At 42.0% G+C, this 25143-nt stretch overlaps 1 protein-coding gene across 8 annotated transcripts in view; it reads right to left on the bottom strand.

Annotated features, from left to right (window-relative positions):
* Positions 1-25143, bottom strand: part of AASDH (aminoadipate-semialdehyde dehydrogenase) — a 57404-nt gene that overhangs the window by 29553 nt on the left and 2708 nt on the right. For 4 of the 8 annotated variants that reach the window (XM_038398713.2, XM_043513768.1, XM_038398715.2 and 1 more), the window contains exons 2-10: positions 24100-24352; positions 21498-21618; positions 19606-19946; positions 17882-18074; positions 10521-10759; positions 6155-6261; positions 5053-5225; positions 980-1169; positions 230-348 (exon numbers count right to left, since the gene is read on the bottom strand). In XM_038398713.2, coding sequence (XP_038254641.1) covers positions 230-348; positions 980-1169; positions 5053-5225; positions 6155-6261; positions 10521-10759; positions 17882-18074; positions 19606-19946; positions 21498-21618; positions 24100-24352 — 1736 coding nt within the window. The other 4 variants (XM_043513773.1, XM_043513770.1, XM_043513772.1 and 1 more) reach the window with 4 other exon arrangements.

Below are 25143 nucleotides of genomic sequence, written 5' to 3'. Positions count from 1 at the left end.
AGCCCATTAGTTTGCAACTTCAGCTTATGGGAAAAAATAAATGGCTCCCTCCTGGCTGTTACAGAGAAAATGTATTTAAGTACTAAATGAACGGATGGAGCTAAAGTACATAATGTATGTGCAGCAAAAATATTCTGGTTGCATTAGTCACACTTATTAAAACTGTTTAATTCCTGACATATGCATAATGATCCACTAGCAATGATAAAAAAGCAGCTTAAAATACTACCTTCCATAAATACTGCAATCTTTCCCACAATTCCTCTGCTCCGCTCAGCTTACTGTCATGCCTTCTGGAATTTAGATGGTTACTGTAAATCTTGCTCAGCTCAGAAACATCAATTTTGCCTTCAAACAAAATAAAAAAAGCACAAGATTTTTTCATTGCATTTTAGATTTTGTATTTTCAAATTCTTGTTATGGCCTACATATTCATCTGGGTCTCAGTCCAGACCTTTTTTATTTGTGAGCAAAATTACATCCATTTTTTTTAGATCAGCAATCAACTGCACCCACAGAAAAGGGAGCAGGTTTTTGAAAATTTATCATATGACAAACACCCACATATCATGCCTCATCCTGTCCCAACTGAAAGCAGTTGCCACAGACTTCAATGGAAGCAAGAGCAGGTCAAGCAAATACATGTGTGTATTTTCAATATTAAAATGCTTTTAATTACTATTATTCAATTCCAGAGAGTCAAATAAATGCTATAGATGATGCAATGGAGAACAAATGAGAGCCAAGTAGATTTGCAGCAGAACACAGCTATAGCTTACGGTGATAGCTTAATACTATGGGTCACATCAGAGCACAGCGCAATAAAATAAGTAATAGTACATGAACCAGCTACTACTGTTTTGGGGTAAAGTGTCAGTAAAGAAAAAAAAAGACAACAAATTTAGCTTCTAAACCAAACAGAAAAGGCACACAGCAGCATCTGCACTGAAGAGCATTTGTTAAACATTACTTCATTTACCATGCAATGTGAAAGGCAAAGTTTCTATCAGCACAAGTTCATCAGGGATTGCATAGGTTGGGAGATGTTTCTGGAGTTCCTTAAGAGTGTCTCTTGCTAGGTTGTCTTTAGGTACAACAAACAAGATTAACTTTTTCTGTTGATACCATATCACTGCACAGGTTTCCACATGACAAAGACCCTCAGCAGCCTGCAATACAAGAACATTAGCCTTATTTGTGCTGAAATGCAGGTAAAAAGGCACAACCAATAAATAAGGAATTGTTGTGACGTTTATGTTTGGACACTGGCAGCTACTGAATTTGTTGCTTCACAAACATCATGAAGTCCCCCTTTCCCATCCCCTTGTTTTTATTTTTGTTTAAATTAAATAAGGATTTAGCTCTCATGAAGAGTGTCAGAATGACAGCACTGAAGAATGAAAGTATTTAATCCTACAGTGCAACCACAGCACAGATAGCAACAGTACAAACTTCTCAATGACCCCACCACTGTACCTCAGGAACGACCTGGAAAAGGCACATATTGGAGTGGGAACTCTCCATATTCATTCCATGGTTAGCATTTCTGCCGAGACTACCGACAAAGGGGCCAAATGTAATCCCAGTTTTATCATGGGAACACCTCCCCTCTAGAACAGGACTGACACCACCAATTCATCACTGTACACCAATCAAATCTGAACAACTTTTGTTACCCTATCTGGTTTGGATTTTATCCATCCCTTGTACGGTGACCAGACAGCAAGTGTGAAAAATCGGGACAGGCTGTGGGGGCGTAATAGGAGCCTATATAAGAAAAAGGCCCAGAAGTCGGGACTGTCCCTATAAAATTGGGACATCTGGTCACGCTAATCCCTTGAGTCATCCACTCCGCTTAAGAATTTCAAAGTCAAAGCTTAGTCCATTTTACAGTAAGTAACCTTTCATATCCTATTCAGTATATATTGATTTAGCTAGACCCAAAGGTTTAGACCGGGGTAGTCTATTTTTTGTCTAGGTCCAAATTTCTTGGTCAAGATATAATCAAGGTCCAGACCCCAACACAGCTTCCCTCCTCTACCTCCCAATTGCCTGCCAGCTCCCTACCCGGAAAGTTAGGTGACCTTATTTCCCTTAACTGAAAATGGGATGTGTGGGGCTAGCCCATGGGTGGGCAAACTTTTTGGCCTGAGGGCCACATCGAGGTGCAAAACTGTATGGAGGGCCAGATAGGGAAGGCTGTGCCTCCCCAAACAGCCTGGCCCCCACACCCTATCCACCCCCTCCTATTTTCCATCCCGACTGCCCCCCTCAGAACCCCGAGCCATCCAACCCCCCTTCTCCTTGCCCCCGACCACCCCCTCCCAGTACCTCTGCCCCTAACCACCCCTTGGGACCCCACACCCTATCTAATCTCCCCCGTTCCCCATCCCCTGCCCCCCCAGAACCTCCGCCCTATCCAACCGCCCACTGTTCCCTGTCCCAACCACCCCTCCCCGAACCTCCGCCCCATCCAACCGCCCCCTGCTCCCTGTCCCGACTGCCCCCCGGAACCCGCTGCCCCTTATCCAACCCTCCAGCCCCCTTACCATGCTGCTCAGAGCAGCATATCTGGGAGCTGCGCTGTCTAACCAGAGCTACATATGCTGCCGCTCCTTCCTGCAGGAGCGTGCAGCCCCGCCGCCCACGGCACTGCCTGCGCAGCAGTGTGGCTGCGGAGGACAGAAGATAGCGGGGGAGGGGCCAGGGGCTAGCCTCCCCTGCCAGGAGCTCAGGGGCTGGGCAGGACCGTCCTGCAGGCCGTAATTTGCTGCTCGCACCCTCCCCCCCACAAACATTCCTTCATGCCCTCAATTGAGCCCAGTGGCAGAGATGTAAGGGCAGGGGAGAGGAATGAGCATGGGCTAGGATCTAGGCAGCAAAGCAGGGTGTGAACGTCTGAGTACTTCTGAGCTTAGACCCAGCAGGTGAAGCTGCTGGACTATGATCCAGTTAGTGGTGCGAAGCACCTTTGGGGCTGGGATAGCAGAGGGGCAGGAAAGAGGCTCCAGATAGTGCAAGGGACCAAGGAAATTCCAGATAGTAGACCTGGGAACATGGGGGGAAGCTGGAATGTGGCAGAGTGACTGGGGGTGGATTGAGGAGGGAAAGGCTTATTGAAGCAGCGGGAAAGGCTGGAGATGGCTCTGGGGACTGGCCCCAAAGAACTGGGCCTAGGGAGGACATTAGGCCAGGGTGGGAGGCTTTGAGAACTGCTCAGGGACGGGGGGCATGAAACCAGGGTGGGTGGGCTCTGGGGACCACAAAGGGGCTGGGGACTTGAGGTGGGAGTGGGTGGGAAGACTCTGGAATGGGGGCACAAGGTTGGTTTCGGGGGCAGGGAACATGGGTATGGGGCAATGGGCTCCAGGGACCGTTTGGAGTACAAGCACAGCTCTGCATGGCTCCAGCCCCAGCTCAGCTTTAGCCTGCACGCAGAGGTGACACATAGCTGTGACTAGTGTGGGGAGGGGGGTGGGGGGGAAGGGGAGAACCACATATGAAAGGTTCTGGGGGGTTCCCCCCCAATTTACTGGGACGCCCAGAAGCGAGGAGGCAGCACTTCCCCTACCAGCATCACTGTCCGTGTGTCCACACAGCATGGGGAGAAAGCAGGGTGGCTGACTGAGCTCCTCCACTCCCCCCACCATGGGGCTGTTTGCCTCACCCACGGATCACCTCTGTTGACCATGGTCCACTGAAAAACATCTTATGGTCTGGATTTGGCCCATGGTCCACCTATTGACTATCCCTGGGTTAGACTGAAGATAAAATATCATCTTTGAATATGAATGTCATTGTATGTGTTCAAGTCAGATACCTAACATCAGATGCACTGATGTGAATTGAGGGCACAATCTGGAACATCCTTGAGGATGAGCTTTCTGGGTTAGACAAAATGGCTCCTACTCAGTGGGCCAAGTTCTGCCTTCACTTACATTTGTATCATCCAACTGAATGCAATTAAATTGCACCAGTTGTAACTAAGGGTAGACTTTGGTCCAATCATTTCATTTTTCTGTGCCTCATCTTATTGGACGAAGTTTTAAATTTTTTCTGTAGACACAAAAAATTTCTGATCACCTTATGAAAAACAAGAGCAACTAAAGCATGCCTTCATTCAACCACAAACATCCTCTTGTCCCCAGAGATACAACATTAATTTAGACAAATACAATGCCCTATGGGACAGTAAGGAGCTACTTGTGCATTCAGTGCAGTGCATTACAATCCTAGTTCTACAGAAGGCTCTGTTTCCACAGTCATTTCCACTGGGTCACAGTAGGGAGAACTTGGATCATTGCTACAAGCATTACGAATACCGTACTTCTCTCTGCCTCATTGACTTTCCTAGCCAAACACAACCCTGATGTAATAACACTGATTGCAACTGAGTTGTGCCTGCTAACAAGACAGCTTGGATTTGATCCTCTTCCTTTTCCCAAACTTCATATCCCTTCTTCTCCTTCTCCCTTCATCTGTTAATCTCTCTGTTGATATTTGACTCATTACACATCTAATTGTAATCAACATTTGGTACTCATATAGTGTCTTTTGCCCAAGGTTCTCAGTGCTTTAGAAGTATCAATCAATCCTCAGAGTTCTTGGCTGAGGTAGGAACTTATTGTACCCATTTACAGATGGGTAAACTGAGATAGAGAAGTGTTACATGACTTTCCCAGACCACTTAAATTAGTAACAGAATCTAAGAGTCTTGATGCCCATCCTTGTGCTCTAAACACTACGCTATCCTTTTCAATGACACACATTAGTATTCTTCAGTTGTCAAATTCTTTATACGTAATTTTGAGATTTAGTTTGCATAAAATAAACTATAAACAAAGGCCAGATTTTCAAAAGACCTCAGCATCTGGCAGCATTCCTGAGAACAATGGGAGCTGTTGGAATGCTGAGCACTTCGAAAAATCTGCACCCAAAGTTTGATTCAATTACATTAATTCTTGCACTTTTTTGCTGATGAACAAGTCACTGTAGCTTTCTGTCCATAATGTTCCACGTTGCATAAGCTCTGAGCACTACACGTTATATTACCTGCTGTACACATTCAATATTAAGACGTTTGCCATGACGTTTAATCTGACTGTCCTTCCGTCCTAAGAAAAACATCTCTGCATCCTTCACTCTCACAAAGTCCCCTGTTTCTCTCATTGTGTTTGAAGGGACAATTACTTCATCATCAAGGAAGCAGATTCGTTCTTTACCACCTATGGAAAAGAATGTAATATTAAAGCTTATAACTACAAAATTATGAAGGGTCTACCTCATATTTCAGAATATTACAAGTATTAAAATAACTTGGCAAAGAGCTGTTAACATTTGGCATACATAAAAGGCACTAATGATTGGAACTAAACTTCTGAAAGCAGAAATATCAGTGGAACTCTATCCTACAATTAATTTAACTGATACTGTTAAATAACTTCTATTTATACTGAGCCAAATGGAAGCAGAAAACAAGTCATTAAAATAAACTGGTTGTGTGTGTAAAATAATGGTAATTTCTTGCCTGTTAATCTGATTTCTCAAAGACAGTTTATATTGCTAGATATGTGGTCCCCATCAAGGTGGTATCTGCTAATTTAATGCCCCACCCTGTTTCAGGTTGTAATGAGAGAACTTGAACCATTTCTCTGACTGTTGTGATGCAGTCTTTTTAGGATTTATGGAATTTTTATTCCCTGAGCATTTTCTAATTGAGAAGGATCAACCACCCATATGTTGCTAGGAGGGTTTACATCCACCAACTGTGCTGGCACAGAGGGCCTATGGAGAATAGATTGATTCTTTCGCCACTGAAGAGCACATGACACTACTGAAGGTAGTTTTAAACTGAAAAGATACAAGCAGTGGCTTTTAGATGTTAATATCTAAATGTATGAAACAATAATTCTGGCAGCCCTTTAAAGAACTTTGACAGGGTTTTATCATAAAAATCAGTATGCAGCCACGTAAATTGTTTAAATATTGTATAAAATTTAAAAAGTACACTGCTAGAGAAAAACACCAGTTTTCACTTCTGTATTTCAGCGTGTTTTGTTATACAGGCTGTGGCATTTAGAAAACAAAATGCACAGAGATTAAAACATTAAGATTTTTTTGAAACTAAAAAATTAAGAGAAATAAATAAAAGAACCTATGAAAACTTGTCCCTCTCCATCTAGAACTGCAGAACCAGTGGCATCTCTGACTTCAACTGTGGTTCCAAGCAATGGTGATCCCAGTGGTACAGGCGAATCAAATCTAAATATTTTTTTAAAAAAAAAGTAAAAGTAAAAATATTTTCCTTCAGATAGCAGACAAAACAAAGGAATTCAAAATGCAGGCCGATCACAGACATTGCAGAGGTCTGTGGGTATGTCTACACTGCAGTTGCAAACATGCTACCCCAGGCTACACTCCTATTTTTAGGACTCCATGCATCTGAAGAAGTGTGTTTTTTACCCATGAAAACTTATGCCCAAATATATCTGTTAGTCTTTAAGGTGCCACCAGATGCCTTGTTGTTTTTGTGGATACAGACTAACACGGCTACCTCCTGATACTTGACTCCTATTTTTAATGCATCAGCTCAAGCAGAGCTAGTGCATGTCATTGTACCCAGGCTGTAAAGCGTACACTGAACTGCAGTACAGATTTTCTCCATGTGAAGTGAGATTTGTGGGGCCCCATCCAGCTTCCTCCTCATCATGTTCCCCACTTAGCAGTTCCTCCACCAACTCCCACTATTTGGGCTGTGGCAACTCCTCCCAATTTCCAATCTGCAACTCTGAATTCCTTATCTCTTGCTGATTAACTGGAAAAGAAGCACCTTTGTGAAGTGAAGCACTCTGTGAAGTGCACCTTTGCCCCCAACAATAACCTCTCACCTCCTTTCCTATCCCACTCTGTTGCAGCAATTTGCAAATCGTTGGGTGGGTTCAAAGTTGACACATACATGCTACAAGCACTTGGGGAAAAGACCTCTTTGTTAAAGAGTCAATACTCCCAAGCTTAGATGCATCCGATGAAGTGAGCTGTAGCTCACGAAAGCTTATGCTCAAATAAATTTGTTAGTCTCCGAGGTACCACAAGTACTCCTTTTCTTTTTGTGAATACAGACTAACACAGCTGCTACTCTGAAACTCCCATGCTTGGAACTGAAAGACCACCAGCAAAAACAAAGATGACAAGACTTAATTTTTCTTGTTTTTACTTTAGGACTATAACCTTATTAAAAAAAATTCCAAGTCTTCTATATACACTACAAATCAGCAACAAAGGACACTCTCCCCGCCCACAGACACAGACACATAAATCCACCCCTCCAGCAAATCACCTTTAAAACCCTGAGCTAGATTCATAGCTGTGTCTAGCATAAGCAAAACACAGAGAGGAGGAACCCTAAGGAGTCAGCTGCAGCTCTCTGATCTTAGGGCAGGTATTCTGCTGGCCCCTACCATTAATTTACATTGGTTGACTACCTGTTCAAGGAGCCATTCATCACTCAGAGCACAGTATGCTCCAACCATGCCCCCAACAATTAGGGTTGCTGGGGATGGTGCAGGAGAAGTCTACATCAGCTCTGTTGCAGCTTAGAATTCTCCATGCCAGGGGAATCACCAGCAAAGGAGATGCAAAAGGAATGAAAAACCATTGCATCATCAGTGGCACACAGTGAGCAGAGTGAGGCCCAAGAACCAGAAGTTATAAATATTCACAATTTACTGGCACCTTTGTAAGTAGAAATTAAAAGTAGCACAGCTACCTCTGGAGCGCAGCAGCCAGGCTGAAAGAAAAACAGCATTTCACTTGGAAGTTCAGCCATTGGGGAAATGTTGGCAGCTGGACTTCCAAGAGAAACCACCAGATCATTTCTGCTGCCAATTATAAATTTCTTCAGACTAGAACCACAAGTAGGCAACAGAAATATGAGCAAATTTGTTTGCAGAAGTTATGTTTTTCTTTTCACAAATGAGAATTTATTTTTATATAAATAACTGCCTAATAAAAAGCTATATTGCAACAGCAGATTTTGAAGACAGCTCTTTACTGATTTCATTGGGAGTTTTGCATAAAAAAGTATGGCACTTTATGACCAATCACCACCATTTGTTATTGAGGATCCAATTATATCAATATCAGATTAATAAGGGATACCATTTGTGCAAAAGAAGATGCTTGTATGTATTCAGCAGACTTCAGAAAATACATCTAGCACAAGTTACACATATAACTAAGGATGCTAGGCAACGAGTTTGCTACCCCATTTTCGGGGGCCACTGTATTAAATTAATTGTTTATGTATGATTGTGTTCTATTCCAGGGGGGAAGGATTACCATCACTCCTACAGGAACTAAAAACAGTGGGAGGTAATTAAGGTGCATCACTAAGATTAAACACCACAAACTAGTTACCAACCCCTGCAGTGATCTGCTTATGCTGGTTTAAGATGGGTTTTCCAGGAACTGGAAGACAAAGAAGGGGCTTTTGGCATAAAAGGATGATCTTGAACTGACACAGGGCCTTCTTTCTGATCCAACAAATAGACAGGATCTTGCAGAAAGCTTAGAAAGACTTGTGCCCACTAGGGCCCCATGAGACTGACATGTTTTCTGGTATCCAAAGAGGATGGAGCTAAGCTGTTCTCAGTGGTGGCAGATGACAACACAAGGAGCAGTGGTCTCAAGTTACAGTGGGGGAGGTCTAGATTGGATATTAGGAAACACTATTTCGCTAGGAGGGTGGTGAATCACTGGAATGGGTTACCTAAGGAGATGGTGGAATCTCCATCCTTAGAGGTTTTTAAGGTCTATCTTGACAAACCCTTGGCTGGGATGATTTAGTTGGTGTGGGTCCTGCTTTGACCAGGGGATTGGACTAGATAACCTCCTGAAGTCTCTTCCAACCCTAATAATCTATGTTTAGTGTGTTTAAATCTCGTGATTGTTTTTATTAGGTTTTCCCTGTAATGCTTTTACCTTAATGTGCTTATTTAGACAAAGATGTGTGGTAATTTGTGACTGATAGCAGCACACTGTTCATAGCCCTCAGAAAGAGAGCAATGCACAGGCACTTGTCTTTAAGCAGACTGGCTTGCTGGAAATATCACAGTGTAAGGCATGGATCTGTGCAGACTTAAAAAACCCACTCACAAGGATAAGACTCAGGGCTGCATCCAAGACTGGTAATAGCTGGGGGCTGGAAACCTTAAGTGAATACCCTCAAGGGACCACGGAGGGGAAATACAGGGGCAGTTAATTTGAAAGTGTGAGCATGGCTACATATTTCAGAAAGCAAAATGAAAACTTCTGAGGGTCAGAAGCATCATGCAGTGCTTAAACATTTCCACAGCTCTTCTAGGAATTTCTAAACCCTCTGTAATTAGCAAGTTACCTGACCACAAACACCAGGAATTATATGAAATTAGTAGAAAGCATTGACAGAATGGTTAAAAAAGTATCATGCCAAAGAGACCAAGAAAACCATTAGCAATTTCATCATACATCGTGCTGAGGAGAGGATGGAAGCTAATTATAGTATTTACTTATTTTTACTGCTGGGTTCTGTACTGTAACAATATCAGTTGGACTCCCCTGTTCCTATATACAAGTTAACATACCCTCTGTTAAACTTCTTCCAGCATAAACAGCTTCCCCATTATTGAGAAAACCATGTGACCAGTGGATAGTGCACTAGCCTGTGAAACAGGAAATCTGGTTCTATTCCCAGCTCTTCTTCTGAGGATATGTCTATACTGCAATTAGACACCCTCGGCTGGCCTGTACCAGCTGACTGGGGCTCGGACTATGTAACTGTGGTGCAGACATTCTGGCTCAGGCTGCACCCCAACCTCTAGGACCTTTCCCCTTCGCAGGGTCCTAGAGCCTGGGCTCCAGCCCAAGACTGGACATCTACACTGCAATTAAACAGCCCCACAAGCCTCAGTCAGCTGGCACTGGCCTGCTGTAGGCTTTTAACTGCAGCGTAGACATACCCCGAGTTACTTCAGAAAATCAGTTAGGATCAATTTCTGTTGCCCTTACTCATGGAATAATTTCAATGGAACTATCTGCTGAACAGTAAGGTATGCCATAATGAAAGGATGAGTGGAATAATAGAGAACTTAATGCCTATGTGTCTCACTTTCCCATCTATAAAATGGAGATAACGCTTCTCTGCTTAGCAGGGCACTTTGAAGTGAATGAAAAAAGCTCTATATGTGCGCTAAGTATCGTTACTACATCTATTATTGGATTTTCAGGTCAACTTCTTACAATAATCTTGCTAAGAAACCACAGTGAAAACATAAAACATTTTGAAATTGATAAAGCCAAGCACCATTGTTCTTTCTAAACCTATGTTCATCAGCAGTTATCCTTCCACATATGCAACTTCCAGCAATGTGAATGGGGATTCTGCCTCCGAAGGGCTTGCAATGTTGGGCCCTAAATACCTGATCATTGACAATTGCACACTTTGTGTGCACCAAATCAGCAAGCAAAACAGTGAAATTTCTCACCGAAGATCAGAGCTAAGAACTTCTTCAGGAATCCTGTAGCAAGTGGCCCAGCTTGACACTTCTGTAATGCCATAGAGATTAAAAACATGTGTTTTGTTTTCCCTGCCCTTCCAGCTTCTCAAGACATTCAGTGCAGGAAATGCTTCTCCACCGAGGGCTAAAACACGGAGTGAAGTGCTGGCAGACAACACAGTTGACTTAAGTTGAGCTCCAAATCGTCTGAGAAACGTTGGTGTTGCCTGAGCAATGTTTAAAAAAAAAAAAAGCAGCACATGTCACACACAAAGATATTTATGCTTTTACAGGTTATGGAAAACTGCAGGCCTACAAACACACAAGGGAGCCCAGCTAGGCTAGGGCTGGGTACAGTGGCGGATTAGGGGGAAGAGAAGCCCCAGGCCCTGGCAGAAGCCACACAGGGCAGGCAGGAGAAGCCCTGGACCCCAGCAGGAGCCACGTGGGGCAGGAGCCCCAGACCCTGGCAGAAGATGTGGGGCTGAAGCCCCCAGCTCAAGAGCCCCAGCTGCCCTAGTGGCACAAGCCGCAGGACTGAAGCACCGACCCACCCCCCGTGCGGAGCTGGCCTGAGCCCCTCTCGCTCCCATCCCCCCATGCAGACCTAGCTCTCACTCTCAGGCTGTGGAAAAATTCAGTCCAAATCTACCCACCTTACTATCTCCATTTCCCACATCATCACACAGCCATGAATGGATTTAGCCTAGGAGGCAAGGTCAGCATTAGCCCCATTTGGCAGGTGGGATCTAGGGCACACAAAGGTGTAGTGACTTTCCAAAGGTTAAGCAGAGAGTCTGTTGCAGAGCAGAAAATCAAACCAAGAACACCTAAGCCCCAGGCCTATGCCTTAACCACTAGAGAACCCTTCCTACCCGAGGAGGGGGAACCTCCTCTGCTGCTTTGAGTGCATGGGCAGGGACTAGACAGAACCACCAGGAGGTGGAGAGCAGAGAGAGATGGGAAAAGGGACATGGGTGGGAAGCAAGAAGGGGAGCAAGGACTTAGAGAAGAAACAAGAGAGAAGGAAAGAGGCAGGGAAAGTACAAAGACTCCCCACTGCTTGTCCCCCCCATCCACCTTCTTCCCACAGCCATCAGTGTCCCTCGGCTCCCAAACAGGCCCTAAACAGGCGTGAAGCACAGAGCAAACGTAATGTCTTTAAGCTGGGATATTAGTGAAGACAGCTTGTATCTGAGCGTCAAGATTTTAATATATTGTAATTCATGATAATGTAATGATTTAATTCATTACTATTTTAATAATGATTATCATTGGTATCTTAATGTAGACACACATTCAATAACTAGAATATGAAAAAAAATATAAATATGCTGAAAATTGCCAGTTTTGGGGGCAAGCTGAGCCCCCCCCCCAAACACTCACACCTCACTCTTCAGGGAGGAGGGGGTAGAAAGGAATAAGCAGTGGGCAGGAGGCACTCAGGGGAGGGCAGAGTGAGGGCAGGAAGAGGTGGAGTGGAGCAGGTCTTGGGGGAAGGAAGTGAAGCTGGGATGGGGCATCCACCAGCAAACCAAAAGTCATCATCTATGGAAGAAAGTGAGCACATGCGTTCCTGACTGTTCTGAGTTTGAGGTATTGATGTGAAGGTATATCTTGTATGGAGACCATTTGCCCTGCACTGTGAGATCGTTGAGATTCCCCCATCCTATGAGGGATGCATCAGTGGTAAGGAGTAGTGATGAGACAGGCTGAGCAAACAGGATTCCAGTGCAGGCATTTGCTGGGTCTTTCCACCTGGTCTGGCTGACAACTGTGCCCTGAGAGGGCTGCCAAGAAGGACACACCAATTAAGGGTACCACAATGCACCCATTAGAGTGTTAGGTAAGGCAGTGTCTTTGGGGAGGAAGCCTTGGTGCTACTGCCCCATACCAGGGCCATGAGAAAGAACTAGACACTATATACCCCTGGAGGGGGCACAGAGCGTGCGACTCAGCCAGAGAGCTGAGTCACTGAAGACCCGCCAAAAGACACTGGCCGGGGTGGGGAGGGGGGAGAGGTGGAGAGAATGAGAGGGGGTGCACTAGCGAGAAGTTTGTGCCACCACGTTGTAAAAACTAAAAGAAAAGCAGATTCCGACCTAACCAGAAAGGGGGCACCCACGAGAGGTGGGTACTGCCCCATTCAAAACTGAGTGATTGCAGGCACATATCTGCCAGAGAGGGGGCACTTGTGGAAGCAGATTTATTATGGTACCAGAAGTGAGATCTTTGTACTGACCCTGATCCACAAGGATGCCACCCCATTACAGGCGCTTCCAGTCTCGGTCATAGGGGGCGGATTTCAGGTGATGATGGCCTCTTGAGTTCACCACATCCACAATGGGGGCGGGTGGGAGAAAAAAAAAATTCAATGTCTTTTGCTAGCATGTAATTTTTTTTTTTTTTTAAAAAGATCAGGCCACTTGCATGTTAGTGGGACCAATGCAGGGATCTGCCATACGAGTTTGGCAAGGTCCAAGAGAGCCTCGTTAATATGGAGGGCTACTCCGGAAGAAGCAGAGGAGTGTAAAATGTTTAATAGTTTATGGTACGTCTCGGTCATCTTTCGTAATGGTAGTTTTAATGCACCTGTCACCCTCTGAGCTGGCTCCTGGAAAAGCTTGAAGTCATCTGCCAACGACGATGGAGGGGGCATCACTGTCTCGTCTGGTGATGACTAGGAGAAGTTAGTCTGGGACGTAGCCTCCTCCTCGACTTCAGACTCTTGTTCCTTTCTTAACTGTCCAGGAGACTCGGATGTCCTCGATGCAGCAGTTGAAGGAGGATATCTCATTGGCTCCTGATAGGCCCAAGCTAGAGCCATGGTGTCTATGTGCTTGCCAAGTGTCCAATTAAAGCCACTGAGAGGGTGGGAAGGGTCCTGGAGGTGGGTACCATGGCTCCCCATAACCAGGGGCCTGAGGGACGGTACGGTTGAGGTCCATACTGGAAAGGGGTACAGTAGGATGGATGAGAGGACTGACAGGAGACTCTGTCTTCTTGGTCACTGTCTGACTCAGCACTTGAAAATGGGGGTGCATTGCATGATGTCTCTGGCAAGCCTGGAGCTCTGGGTGGACTCAGTACTGTGACCCCTGTAGCAAGTATAGGTGAGTCCAGTCCATCAGTCACTGAAAGGTCTGTCATGTACCGGAAGTCCAGCAGTTCCATAGGCATTGGTACTGGTAGTGATTGGAGGTGCCAAGATGTCTGCACTGAAGGAATTGGCAATTCAGTCATGATTGAGCAGACTACTGGTTTCTGGCATGCAACCAGTGTGGATATCTGCATACCAATGCAGATGTCCGCACTGAAGGAACCTTCCCCAGGGAAGTTCTATCTAGTTTTCTCATGCCCTGTTACCGATGATTCCTTCCCTGTGCCCATCAGGTTCTTAGGCAACCCAACACGTTCTGGAGCTCTGGGTACCGGATTTAGATGGCTTCAATGCTGTCGGTACGAAAGATACTGAACAAGCCAGAGATCATTTTAGTCTTTGTCAGGGCTTGCTGTGGAGACTTACAGCCCTTTCATTAGAAACCTTGCGTGAGTGGCTCATGGTTGTTTTCTTAGGCTCACCTCAGACGGTTGCAGTGAGGATTCCTGATGTCCGGAGTCTTGGCATGGCAAGGATGGTGGTTGGAGGGCCGCTTCCATTAGGAGAAGCTTAAGTCTCTATTCTCTATCCTTTCCGGATCTGGGTTTCAATTGTTGGCATAAACCATACTTCTTGGGGATGTGGTTCTCTCTCAAACAGTGGACACACTGAGAATGACCATCACTCACTGGGATAGATTCTTTGCAACTGAGACACTTCTTAAAGCTTGGTGAACCGGGCATACCCTGTGTCCAGGGAAGTCCCTAGATGGGGTGAGGTCGATGAAAAACAAAGTTTTTTTATTATTAAATAAAAGATAAAGGAGCAAAAAAGGGAGCTCTAAAAGGTAGCTAAAGTAGAGAACCAATTAGCAATTCTATAGAAGATGGCAGAGCATGGCAAGAGGGGAGGTGCATGCATGGGCTGAATTGACAATGCTATTAAATTATCTGATCAGCAGCCAAGACAAGGCAAGGAATGAGTTATAATTGGCAAGAAATGTTAGAGACAAGAGGTTCTACAAATATGTCAGACAAAATAATCAGGGATGACGTGGGCTCGCCGCTCAATGGAGAAGGTGAGTTGGCAACAGAAAATGATGAAGTGGAGTTACTCGATGCCTACTTTGCTGCAGTCTTCTTACAAAAAATAAGGTGACTGACCTACTAGCGAAGTTACAGACAGTAAAGGGGGAGAGATGCGGATTGGGATAAGGAATATGTCAGATCTTCTGACTAATTTGAATGAATTTAAGTCAACAGGGCCTGACGCTATTCACCCAACGGTGCTCAAGGAATTAGCTGAAGAAAGCCGGTGCCACTGCCGATAATATTTGCAAACTCGTGAATGACAGGAGAGGTCCCAAAAAGACTGGAGAAGGGCTAACATAGTGCCCATCTTTAAAAAGGAGAAAAACGAGGAGCTGTGGAACTATAGTCCAGTCACCCTGACCTTGATACATGGGACACTACTAGAGCAATGTATAAAATATTCCATTTGCAAATACCTGGAGGATAAAGAGGTGATCACTAGTAGCCAGCATATATTTACCAAGAACAAATCATGCCAAACCGGTTTGATTTCCTTCTTCGACAAGGTAACCAGTTTGGTGGATAGGGTAAATGCAATGAACATAATATACCTGGATTTTAGCAAGGCTTTTGACATAGTCCTACATGACAGTCTCCTAAGTAAGCTGGAGAAATGTGGACTTGGTAGTTTTACCATTAAGTGGATACATAATTGGTTAAACAACTGCAAACAAAGAGTAACTATTAATGGAATGAGGTCAGACTGGAAGGAGGTCTCAAGTCGGGTTCCACAGGGATGTGTTTTGGGTCCAGTGTTATTTAACATCTTTATTAACGACCTGAATGTTGGAATAGAGAGCATACTGATCAAATTTGGAAATGACATAAAGCTAAGATGGGTTGCAAACATTTTGGAGGATAGAACTAAAATTCAAAGGGATCTTGATAAATTGGAGAACTGGGCTATAGACAACAAAATGAAATTTAATAAAAGACAAAACGTAAGGACTACACTTAGGGGGATAAAACAAACATGTACAAATGCAGAATGGGGGAATAACTGGCTTGGCAGCAGCACTGCTGAGAAGGATCTGGGAGTTGTGGTGGATGACAACCTCAACAAGAATCAACAATGCGATGCGGACTGCAAAAAAAGCAATTCTGAGTTACATTAAAAGAGGCATAGCATGCAAGTCACTGGAGGTGATAGTACCACTCTACTCAGCGCTGGTTAGGCCTCAGCTGCATTATGGTGTCTAATTTTTGTCACTGTTGTATAGAAAGGATGCAGAGCAACAAAGATGATCAAATGGATGGGATGCAACCCATATGAACTAAGGCTGAAGAAACTCGGTATGTTTAGTTTGGAAAAGAGGAGATAAAGAGGGGAAGAGGGGGACAAATCCTGCATCTTGGAAGGGGGTTAGACTAGATGACCCTTGCGAGTCCCGTTTAACCCTATGGTTCTATGAAAATCAGAGCCTTCTATTTAATAATCAGCACTCAGACCATTCAAAACTTTGATGGCTCCTAAATGGAAATTTTAAGGGAAGGACAAGCATTAATTTTTCCATGAGTTTTTTTCATGGCTTTGCTCAAGTCTGTACAGAAAAGGTCAGAATCCTCACAGAGATGGCAGCCTTGAAGTTTGAGAAACACTATCATAGAAATTAATCAACTAAGCCCTAAAGAGTCATTTATTTCATTAAGGGCCCTTCCCTTTACTGATCAAGACAGTGATTAAACTCAAGGAAATGCAAATTAAAAAACTTCCTATCACCATCAACCACAAAAACAGTTCAGCTGCTTAAGAAACATGTGACTTGCTAATTAGGGTTACAACTTAAGAGAAATAGGCCAGGAAAAAAAAACATCTAAAAACATCAGGCAAGGGAGTGGTCAAGATGTTTTAGTGTGACAGAAAAGAGTCTGTGGGTATGCCTACACACGGCATGACTCACTGCTGTGGGTCGTTTTTGTTTTTGCTCTGTAGAAGTATCCTGTAGTACCAGGATTTTACTTACTCCCTCCATTGTAAACAGAGCAGAAGTAAGAGGACCTGACAATTAATATTTTGTAACAGCTGGATTATTTTTGCTGTGGTGTCTTCACTTAATTGTTAAGTAGACCTGAATTTACACCCACAATCACTTTTCTCCAGGAGAGAAGGAAATCTTTAAAAAAAGAGAGTGTGTGCATGCAGGAGGGAAGGCTAAAAAAATGACTTGGGAGTTGGAAGGAAGATATAGTGAGGCTGGAGGCAGAACTGAACAAGAAAATACCTTTTCCTTTGCTGGTTGCGTGTCTGGCTAGTAAAAGTATTGCAGTCGCAACGTTAATTAAAACCCTGTCACTTTAAGAGGTTATGTTGTTTCAATAATGGATACTCCTCACTAACCAGACTATTAACATATTACTGCCTATACATAAAATAGACATTCTGCTTCAAATTTTAGATTATATAGATTCACTCCTCCCGCAAGAGCAGAGATTTTTGAAGTTTTTTACTCAAGTATTAGCCTTTGCATAGTATCATATACCACAGAACATGCAATTCGGCTTATTCAGTTAATAAGGATTACAAAAGACTTATTTCTAGTATACTTCATAGGCAAATTAGATTTTAGTCTGTTAAAATGCAGATCACACAGGAGTAGCGCTCTCTCTACCACAGGAAAGGAAGCCAGTGCAATCTTGGGTGAGCTAACAGCTTATAAACAGCCAAACTTACTGAGGAAATAACCATTCTGTTTCTTGTTACTGGCACTTTATCATGTTATAAATGGCACTATTGATAGGTATTTTAGTTTATCGTGTTTCTGGCAATGGGACTATTTCCATGATTAAGAATTACTTAGGGCTGCAAGATCAAGCTCATTATTTGGTGCCAGAGTGAATGTCAGAAGAAATTAAAAAGCTACATAAATAGCAGGAGCCTTCAGCTGAATGTCAGCCTTGGCTTCAGTCAAATCTCATCTGACATACATCACTGAAAACAATCCTTTCAAATGGTAATTTCTTAGCTTTATGAATCTCTAGTACTCTGTAGCAAAGAGGATAATAGGTGCATAAAAACCAAAGGTGAATTGATGCTGCAGGAAAAACATCATCATTACTGTCTGGTATCATGCAAAAGCAGCACACACAGGCAAACAGAAAGAAGACGACACAAAATACATCCCTTGTATCTCAACAGGACCCCACTGTGAACGGCCTACCTGCAATACCGTGACCCTGTGACGGTGAAAAAGAGCGGCAGACAACTTCAGAGGCATCATTTTTATGGGGTTTGGTACTATAAGCAGAGAGGCTCCACTTATCAGAGCAATGAACAACTCAACTACAGATGGATCAAACGTCAGAGGTGAGGCCATGAACAGTATATCATCTGGTGTGATCTTAAATAGGGATCTAAAACAAAAAAAGGTCAGAGTTATTAAGCCTGGTGCATATAAACGCTGATAACTGGTTGGCATTATTTAAAAACAGAAGGGGTCTTGAGTTGGAGCACTTGTATGGCATAGTATCTGTACTCAATTTAATAAAAATTTAATGCCAGAAGGGACCATTATCATCATCTAGTATAACTGCCTGCATACACAGGAGAATTTCACCAAGTGGTTCTTGCATCTTCAAACCCGTAACTCCTGGCTGTGCTAGAGCATATCTATGCAGATGCCCTAGAGCAAGGCATCTGCATCTACCTTCTGCATGCTGGGGAGGAAGCTCTGTGCAGATTTGAATGGTCTGTGCTCATTCATCAGTGCCATTCTATATCTCCATTCCATATTGGGCTAGCAGTGTTTCCATTACTAGTATTTACCAGAACAAAGAAAAGCCAAGAAAGCTAGAACAGTAATTAGGACTTAAAGAGGAAAATAATTCCTATACGGGAGGTGGAAAAAGGTATCCGAGATCACAAGTTCAACTTCAAAGTTTCTGTATTTATTTCATTTAGAGTACCAGCAATAAAATGTCTGTATTATGATCAACATGATATATGGGAGTAATGAAATCAGGTCAAGCATGTTAAGAATAATGAATATCCAAGCAAAGTAAAAAATATTATTCTATTAAGAAACCGACTGAAAGAAAACTTGGAGGGAGTGGGGGAGCCACACACATACACACACACACACGCACTCTCTCTCTCTCTCTCTCCCCGCCCCAATGGCAGCTCATAGAATTTAAGGCCAGAAAGCACCATCATGATCATCTAGTCTGACCGCCTGCCCATTGCAGGCCACAGAATCTCACCCACAAACTCCTGTAATAGACCTATACCTTCAGGCTGAATTGCTGAAGTCTCAAATCATGGTTTAAAAACTTCAAGTTACGAGAATCCACCATTTACACCAGTTTAAACCAACATGTGACCTGTGCCCCATGCTGCAGAGGAAGGGGAAAACCCTCCAGGGTCTCTGCCTATCTGACCCAGGGGAAAATTCCTTCCCAACCCCAAATATGGTGATCAGTTAGACCCAGAGCATGTGGGTCTTCAACTCCAGTTGGCTTCAACTGTTTGCCAAATGAATCTGTGAAGAGTACTTCTACTGTACTGAAGTTATTTTTACCTCAGCCATTCCTGGTAGTTCAATGCCATACCTGATACTAGACTTTGGCACAGTCCCCCCTTAACCACACTTTTGTAATCACCTTATTTAGCAATATACTTTGTGAATGTAAAATATGATTACTTCCAAGTTAATAAAGCTTTCAAAAGGACACCAAGTCTTGGCTTTATATACTTACTCAGCTGCAGCTAGCTTTTGCAATTTTTCCCTTTCCTCTGCAGACCAGGGAAGATCACCTCCAGGGAGGTGATTCACAAAATACAGCAAGACTATAGCTATCAGTGACAAGCAAATACAAGCACTGTTAGATATTAAGTTATTTTGAAAATCTGGCCCCTAATGGTCAGTCCTTTGAAAAGTGAACTTACTGAAGATGAAGAATATTTGGCACAATACATTTATGAGGTACTCTGACTATTTTGGGGATCCCTGTAGTTCCTGACGTATGCAAGATGTATGCCAAAGAATGTTGCTGCCTGACATCCATGTACCCTCTTTGTGATGTCTTTGCTTTAAGTTGGTCCAGGTCAGCTACGTAATCTGTCTCCCAATTACTTGTAGCTTTGGAGATTCCACTTTTGTCTTCTGCGCCATCGAACAGCAGATTTACATCAACATCGTTCCAATTAATTTGGAAAAGAGTTAAACCAACGTGATCTATTGCAAAAGAACTCTGGTAAAACCAGCCAGCATGGGATATTTTGAATTTCTGTAAGAGAATAAAATAGTTTACAAGCAAGTTAAAGGCAAAACTCAGTGCACAGTTTTACTGTCTGCATTCTCACATTGTACTACTAACAAAGATCCAATTTTTCAAAAGTGACTAGTGATTTTGAGCGCCTCCACTTTTGGGAGTCCAACCTGAGAAAGCTTTAATAAGTCTGGTTTTCAGAGAGCAGCTGCTCACTCCTTTTTTAAAAATTGTGGATGAATTTAATACTCATAAATATGATGATCTAATAATCAGTAGTAAATTAGATGTTGTGCAAGTTTCCTCAAAGAGCTCTGCATTCCATCTTGATGTGCAACACCTATTGGGGAGGAATACTGCAAGGGTTCCTGAATACCAATGCCCACCATTGTGGAATGTGTTACAAAACTATGGAAGTGAATAAGTGAACCGGAAAATAAGGTGATGTTTAGAGAAAAGCATCCAGGTACTCAACATTATCAGAAAATGTCTGTGTAAAACCAAGGTAGATCACCACTGCCTTGCTGGCAAACCAGTTGCCAGCTCATGCCAAGGCCTCTAGGTCTCAATGGAACACCAACAAACATATAGCTGGAACCTCCTGTCCCCCAAGAGGTAGTAGGTCAGGTCAATCTAGTGATGTCGATCTAGTGATGTCTACACTGGGGTTGTTGGTTTAAATATGTCACTCAGGGTGTGGATTTTTCATAACCCTGAGTCATGTAGTTATACCAACCTAATTTCCTAGTGTATACCAGGCCCTAGTCTCAAACAGAGGGTGTTATCACTTGTCCAATAAAGAAGGCCCAGCCACACCAGAGGAACTACTGTAGAATATCAGAGGTCAAAAGACTTTGCCAATTCCACCCGCTCCAGGAAGAGGAGACATGCCAGTGAATTCCTCCCATTAGCTGAACTGGCAGCTCACAGAAGACACTAGGGGACATATAGAGCTCTCTTATTATAGAAGCTTCTATTACTCTTTGAAACTTAAGACTAACATTTGTGTGTGCGTGTTTACCTGCTTTAACTTTGTAAATAACTATTTCTTTTCCTACTTAATAAATCTTTAGATCTATTATTATAGGATTGGTTACAAGCACTGTTTTTGGTGTGAGATCTAAAGGGCAACTAACCTTGGGTAAGTGACTCATCCTTTGGGACTGGAAGAAACCAGTAATACTGTTACGATTTTGGGTGTAAGAGACCATCTATCACAAAGGCAAGCATAAATGGGTGTTACCCAAGGAGATCGGAGTACCAAGGAGACTGACTGTCACTCCACATTAAGACTGTAATAGTGCCAGAGGCGTTTACACCTGATAATTGATTGGTGAAATCTAAGTACAGAACTCCAAGCCAATTTGGGGTTTGTGCCCTATTTCTTAACAGTCTCCCCTAAGGTTGAGACTCATGTTCTTGACCCACTGCAGAACAGCTTGAAAACCACTCACTGTCAAAATGAAGACAATTACATCTGAGCACTTGGTAAACAGAAGGCAACTAACTCAACTGCTGCAATTTTCTAAATCCCATTTTAATATTCCTTTTAGTATCCTTAACACTTACATTTATTTTGTCATTCTCAACAAGGATATACTGGAGATTACATTTCTTCATAAAATAGGTAGATAATACTGGTGGTGCATCTGGATCAAGAGGAGAATATGCAGCTGGAACTTGGAGGATTCTAACAAGGCAAAAATTCGAGTCAATTAATAGCATTGTAAAAGAGAGTTAAAATATATTTTAAGTTTTACATAAATTCCACAGATGCTTCTTTTATGCTATGAGATCCCTTAGTTTCCAGACACAGGTGGAATGTGAGTCTTCCATTTGGTGAGGCTTAAACGCAAGCGGCAGAAGCTTCCTAGAAGTGGGGGCCTGGATTGTGGCCCAGCCCCACTCGCATCTCTCCCCCTGAGGATCCCTCATCCCCCGCTGCTCGCTCCTCTTCCTCCAAGGCCTGGGTACAATATGTAGCACGTGTGTACATGGAGCAGATACATAATACATGCTAGGAACATCATAGTTTTATTCTCACTAGTTCATGAGATCCGACTTGTGAAGATTTGAGTTATATCTGTCTTTGTTTTAGGGAAGAGATTATGTAAGTATCATCCCACTGTCATCAGTTATGCTTCTTTTATACTGCTATGTTTCTTCAGTGCTTACTATTATCACTACTGTGCATATGAACCACCTAGTGGCTTAATTTACCAAATAAGAATTCTTAGCTTTTTGTCTTTATCAAAAAGCCATGAGCATCCAGATTAATAAAACTGATGGTATATTAATCGGGTTTCTAAAATCTGAGGTTTCATTTTTGAAACAAATAAATAAATCTATTTTTATTTGGCTTTCCCTTACAACTAACAGAACAAGGGATACCTGGTGTAAAACACTACATGAACAAAACCAGCCAAATTTGGCAGAAAGAGCATATAAAGGGATCATCAATTGCTCTAAAAGCCTGAGCAAAACAGGTTCAGTACATAAAGCTCGTTTTAACTCACTGTTTTCTTGCTTTCCATCAGTGAAGTTCAGCATGTGCAGGAGAAAATGCCATTAAATCTAAAGGTGCATTACACATGCATGAACAGTTTGTAAGTACACACTCATTGGTCAAGGAACTTACAAGTTATATTGGTGAAGCCAATGAAACCTTTAAGCACTTGTCATTCAGTACGCATGTGTGGCATAATGCCTCCCAAAGCACCAAAAATTGTGTCCACTGCTGCACACATTGGTCACATGTTAATAAAATATTATGGTTGAGACACACAGTTAAAACAGAGATTTAGGAAATGCAAAAGTTAAGATTCCAGCAGTAACATGAATTTAGCCGTATTGCACATCCCGTATTTTATATATTTTATGGATTAGACCTGGAAGAATACAATTTTAATTTTGTTACGATTTTGAAAGATGTCTGTTTATTTGTAGGCATTTTTATATCATCAATTTAAATTTTCACAATTACACAAAATTATGAGTTTTAAGCATTTTTAAAATCTATTTATATTTTCACAGTTGCAGGAAATTATGGGACAATGGTAAGACAGTTGAATAACTGATGTTGAGATTCAAAAAGTTAAAGCTTTATAAACTGTTAATACTCAAATTACCAACACCACATGTCAAAATATACAAAGTATACTTAAATCAACAAATCATACCTGTTTTTATATTCATTCACTAGTCCATTTGTAAACAAACCTAATTCATAAGTCTATATCACTGGATTTTGACTCTAATATGTTCTCAAGCAGCATTTTTCTAAGTTTGCCCGTCTGTAAATGTTGACTGTGATCTATGGAAATATTGTATCATCTTTTTAATATGTAGAGTGAAATCAAATGTCTACTGACATTTACTGATAAAAATCGTATTCTTTCAAGCCTATTTCTGATGTATATGGTAACATTTTAAACTAGTTAACCAGAAAACAAGGGAACAGAAAATAGTGCTCATGTGCAATATTCTTGAACTGACAGTGTTGAAGCCTCAACTTTTACATTTCCTCACTATTTGTTATTTTAATCGTGTGTCCTTATTGTTGCAACTTAATTCTGCATTTCATTTTCTAGATTTTCTTTTAGAGAAAAGATCAAAAGCAATCAGGCTACAGCCAAATTAGATGGATTTAAAGCCTGAAACTTAGACCTAGCCTTAATTCTGAATTAGTACCTTTATTTGTTTGGGGAAGGGGGAAGAGACGGGGGGAGTTTACTGAACAGAGGTATGACAGTCTGGAAAAAAACCCACCACGTAAATTAGACTATATGTTTATGTCTATTGATATGCATTTAAAACAAAGATGTGCTGCATATTCATGGACAGTTATATAGATATGCACTGGTACAGGGAACTTAAAAATTCTAATAGCTTTGCTAGTGAATCTAAGAGCCACAAGCCAAAGTGCTCTGGAATTTTTTTTTTTTTAAAGAAAAAAACACCCCTCCCCCCTTGGATTTACCAATACAGCAATAAGGATGCATAACATTCCAAAAAGTTCAGCTAAACCAGTTTATAAAATCAGTTAATATAGGTCTAGCTACTAGTGCTCCACTGGTTTTGAAGTTTGTTGATTTAAAAAAAAACAAACAAACAAACCATTTCTTTAGTGTAGACTGACTATAGAGAAAACGAGGTAAAACAGAAGTATTACCCTAAAATCCAAGATGGTAAATTTATTCCAGGATAGCAGTACAGGCCTATTTCAAATGTTCCTCTGTGATCACAGTAGTGTTGCAGGAAAACCGTTAATTCTGTGGCAAGACTAACAACTTCCTTGTAAGTGTAGAAAACTGGAGACTTATCATTACATTCATCAAAACATACTGCTTTTCTATCAGAATACAGGCTGGCTGCCTGATGCACCATCTTCTGAAGAGTCATTTTAGGTGCATAATCTTCAGTCCCTAAACAGATAAAAATAATAATCAGAATTCATTGTAATCTTTTATTAACATTATGAATATAAAAGGCAGCTTAGTCTAGTGAAAAAGAAATCCAAGAAAACAGCATGAGACCACTTCTAAAAGCTATTTAAAGGGACAGTGCCCAATTAAAGACTATCATTTAACAACAAGTTACTCATATTACAAACCTTAATCTGAATTTTTAAAAGTCTTTTTTATTTTACTATTTGCTTACTTTTAAAATTAGAACAATTAAAAAAAGTCTATTCAATTTCCACTTTCAGGTTTTTATGCTGTAATGCAATGCTTAGATTGCAAACGCTGGAGGAAATTTTACTTTTGAGGGGGGAACGGAAAAAAGTACTTTCTACTGGATTTGTTTAAAAGGAAACACTTCTACTCGTGTTCAGTTTTGTAAAAGTTTGTGTTTATAAAACGTATATTTTGGATCCTTTAGAGGTAAATTGAAATGCTTGTTTTAAAGAGAAAACATTTAAAGATCCGAGTCTTCCCACTGACTTCAATGGAGCCAGGATTTCTTCACCAGAGTATATCTACACATAAACATTACAAACACACACAATATAATTATAAATTAGTTTCTCCTTTATTTACCTGGCAAGCGTTCAATGTTCTGTTTTTCTCTAACAAGGACTGTAGACATCACTATTTTAGTAATCCACATTCCTCAAGTATGTAATTACCACATTTGTATGACAAGTCCATTTTTACAGTGCGAGATCTTATGGGTAGGGCCCTACCAAATTCATTGCCATGAAAAATGTGTCACG

The sequence above is a fragment of the Dermochelys coriacea genome, chromosome 4, assembly GCF_009764565.3.
Source record: "Dermochelys coriacea isolate rDerCor1 chromosome 4, rDerCor1.pri.v4, whole genome shotgun sequence".
Taxonomy (NCBI): domain Eukaryota; kingdom Metazoa; phylum Chordata; order Testudines; family Dermochelyidae; genus Dermochelys; species Dermochelys coriacea.
Note: the sequence above shows the minus strand (reverse complement) of the source record. Positions and strands in the feature narration are given on the sequence as shown.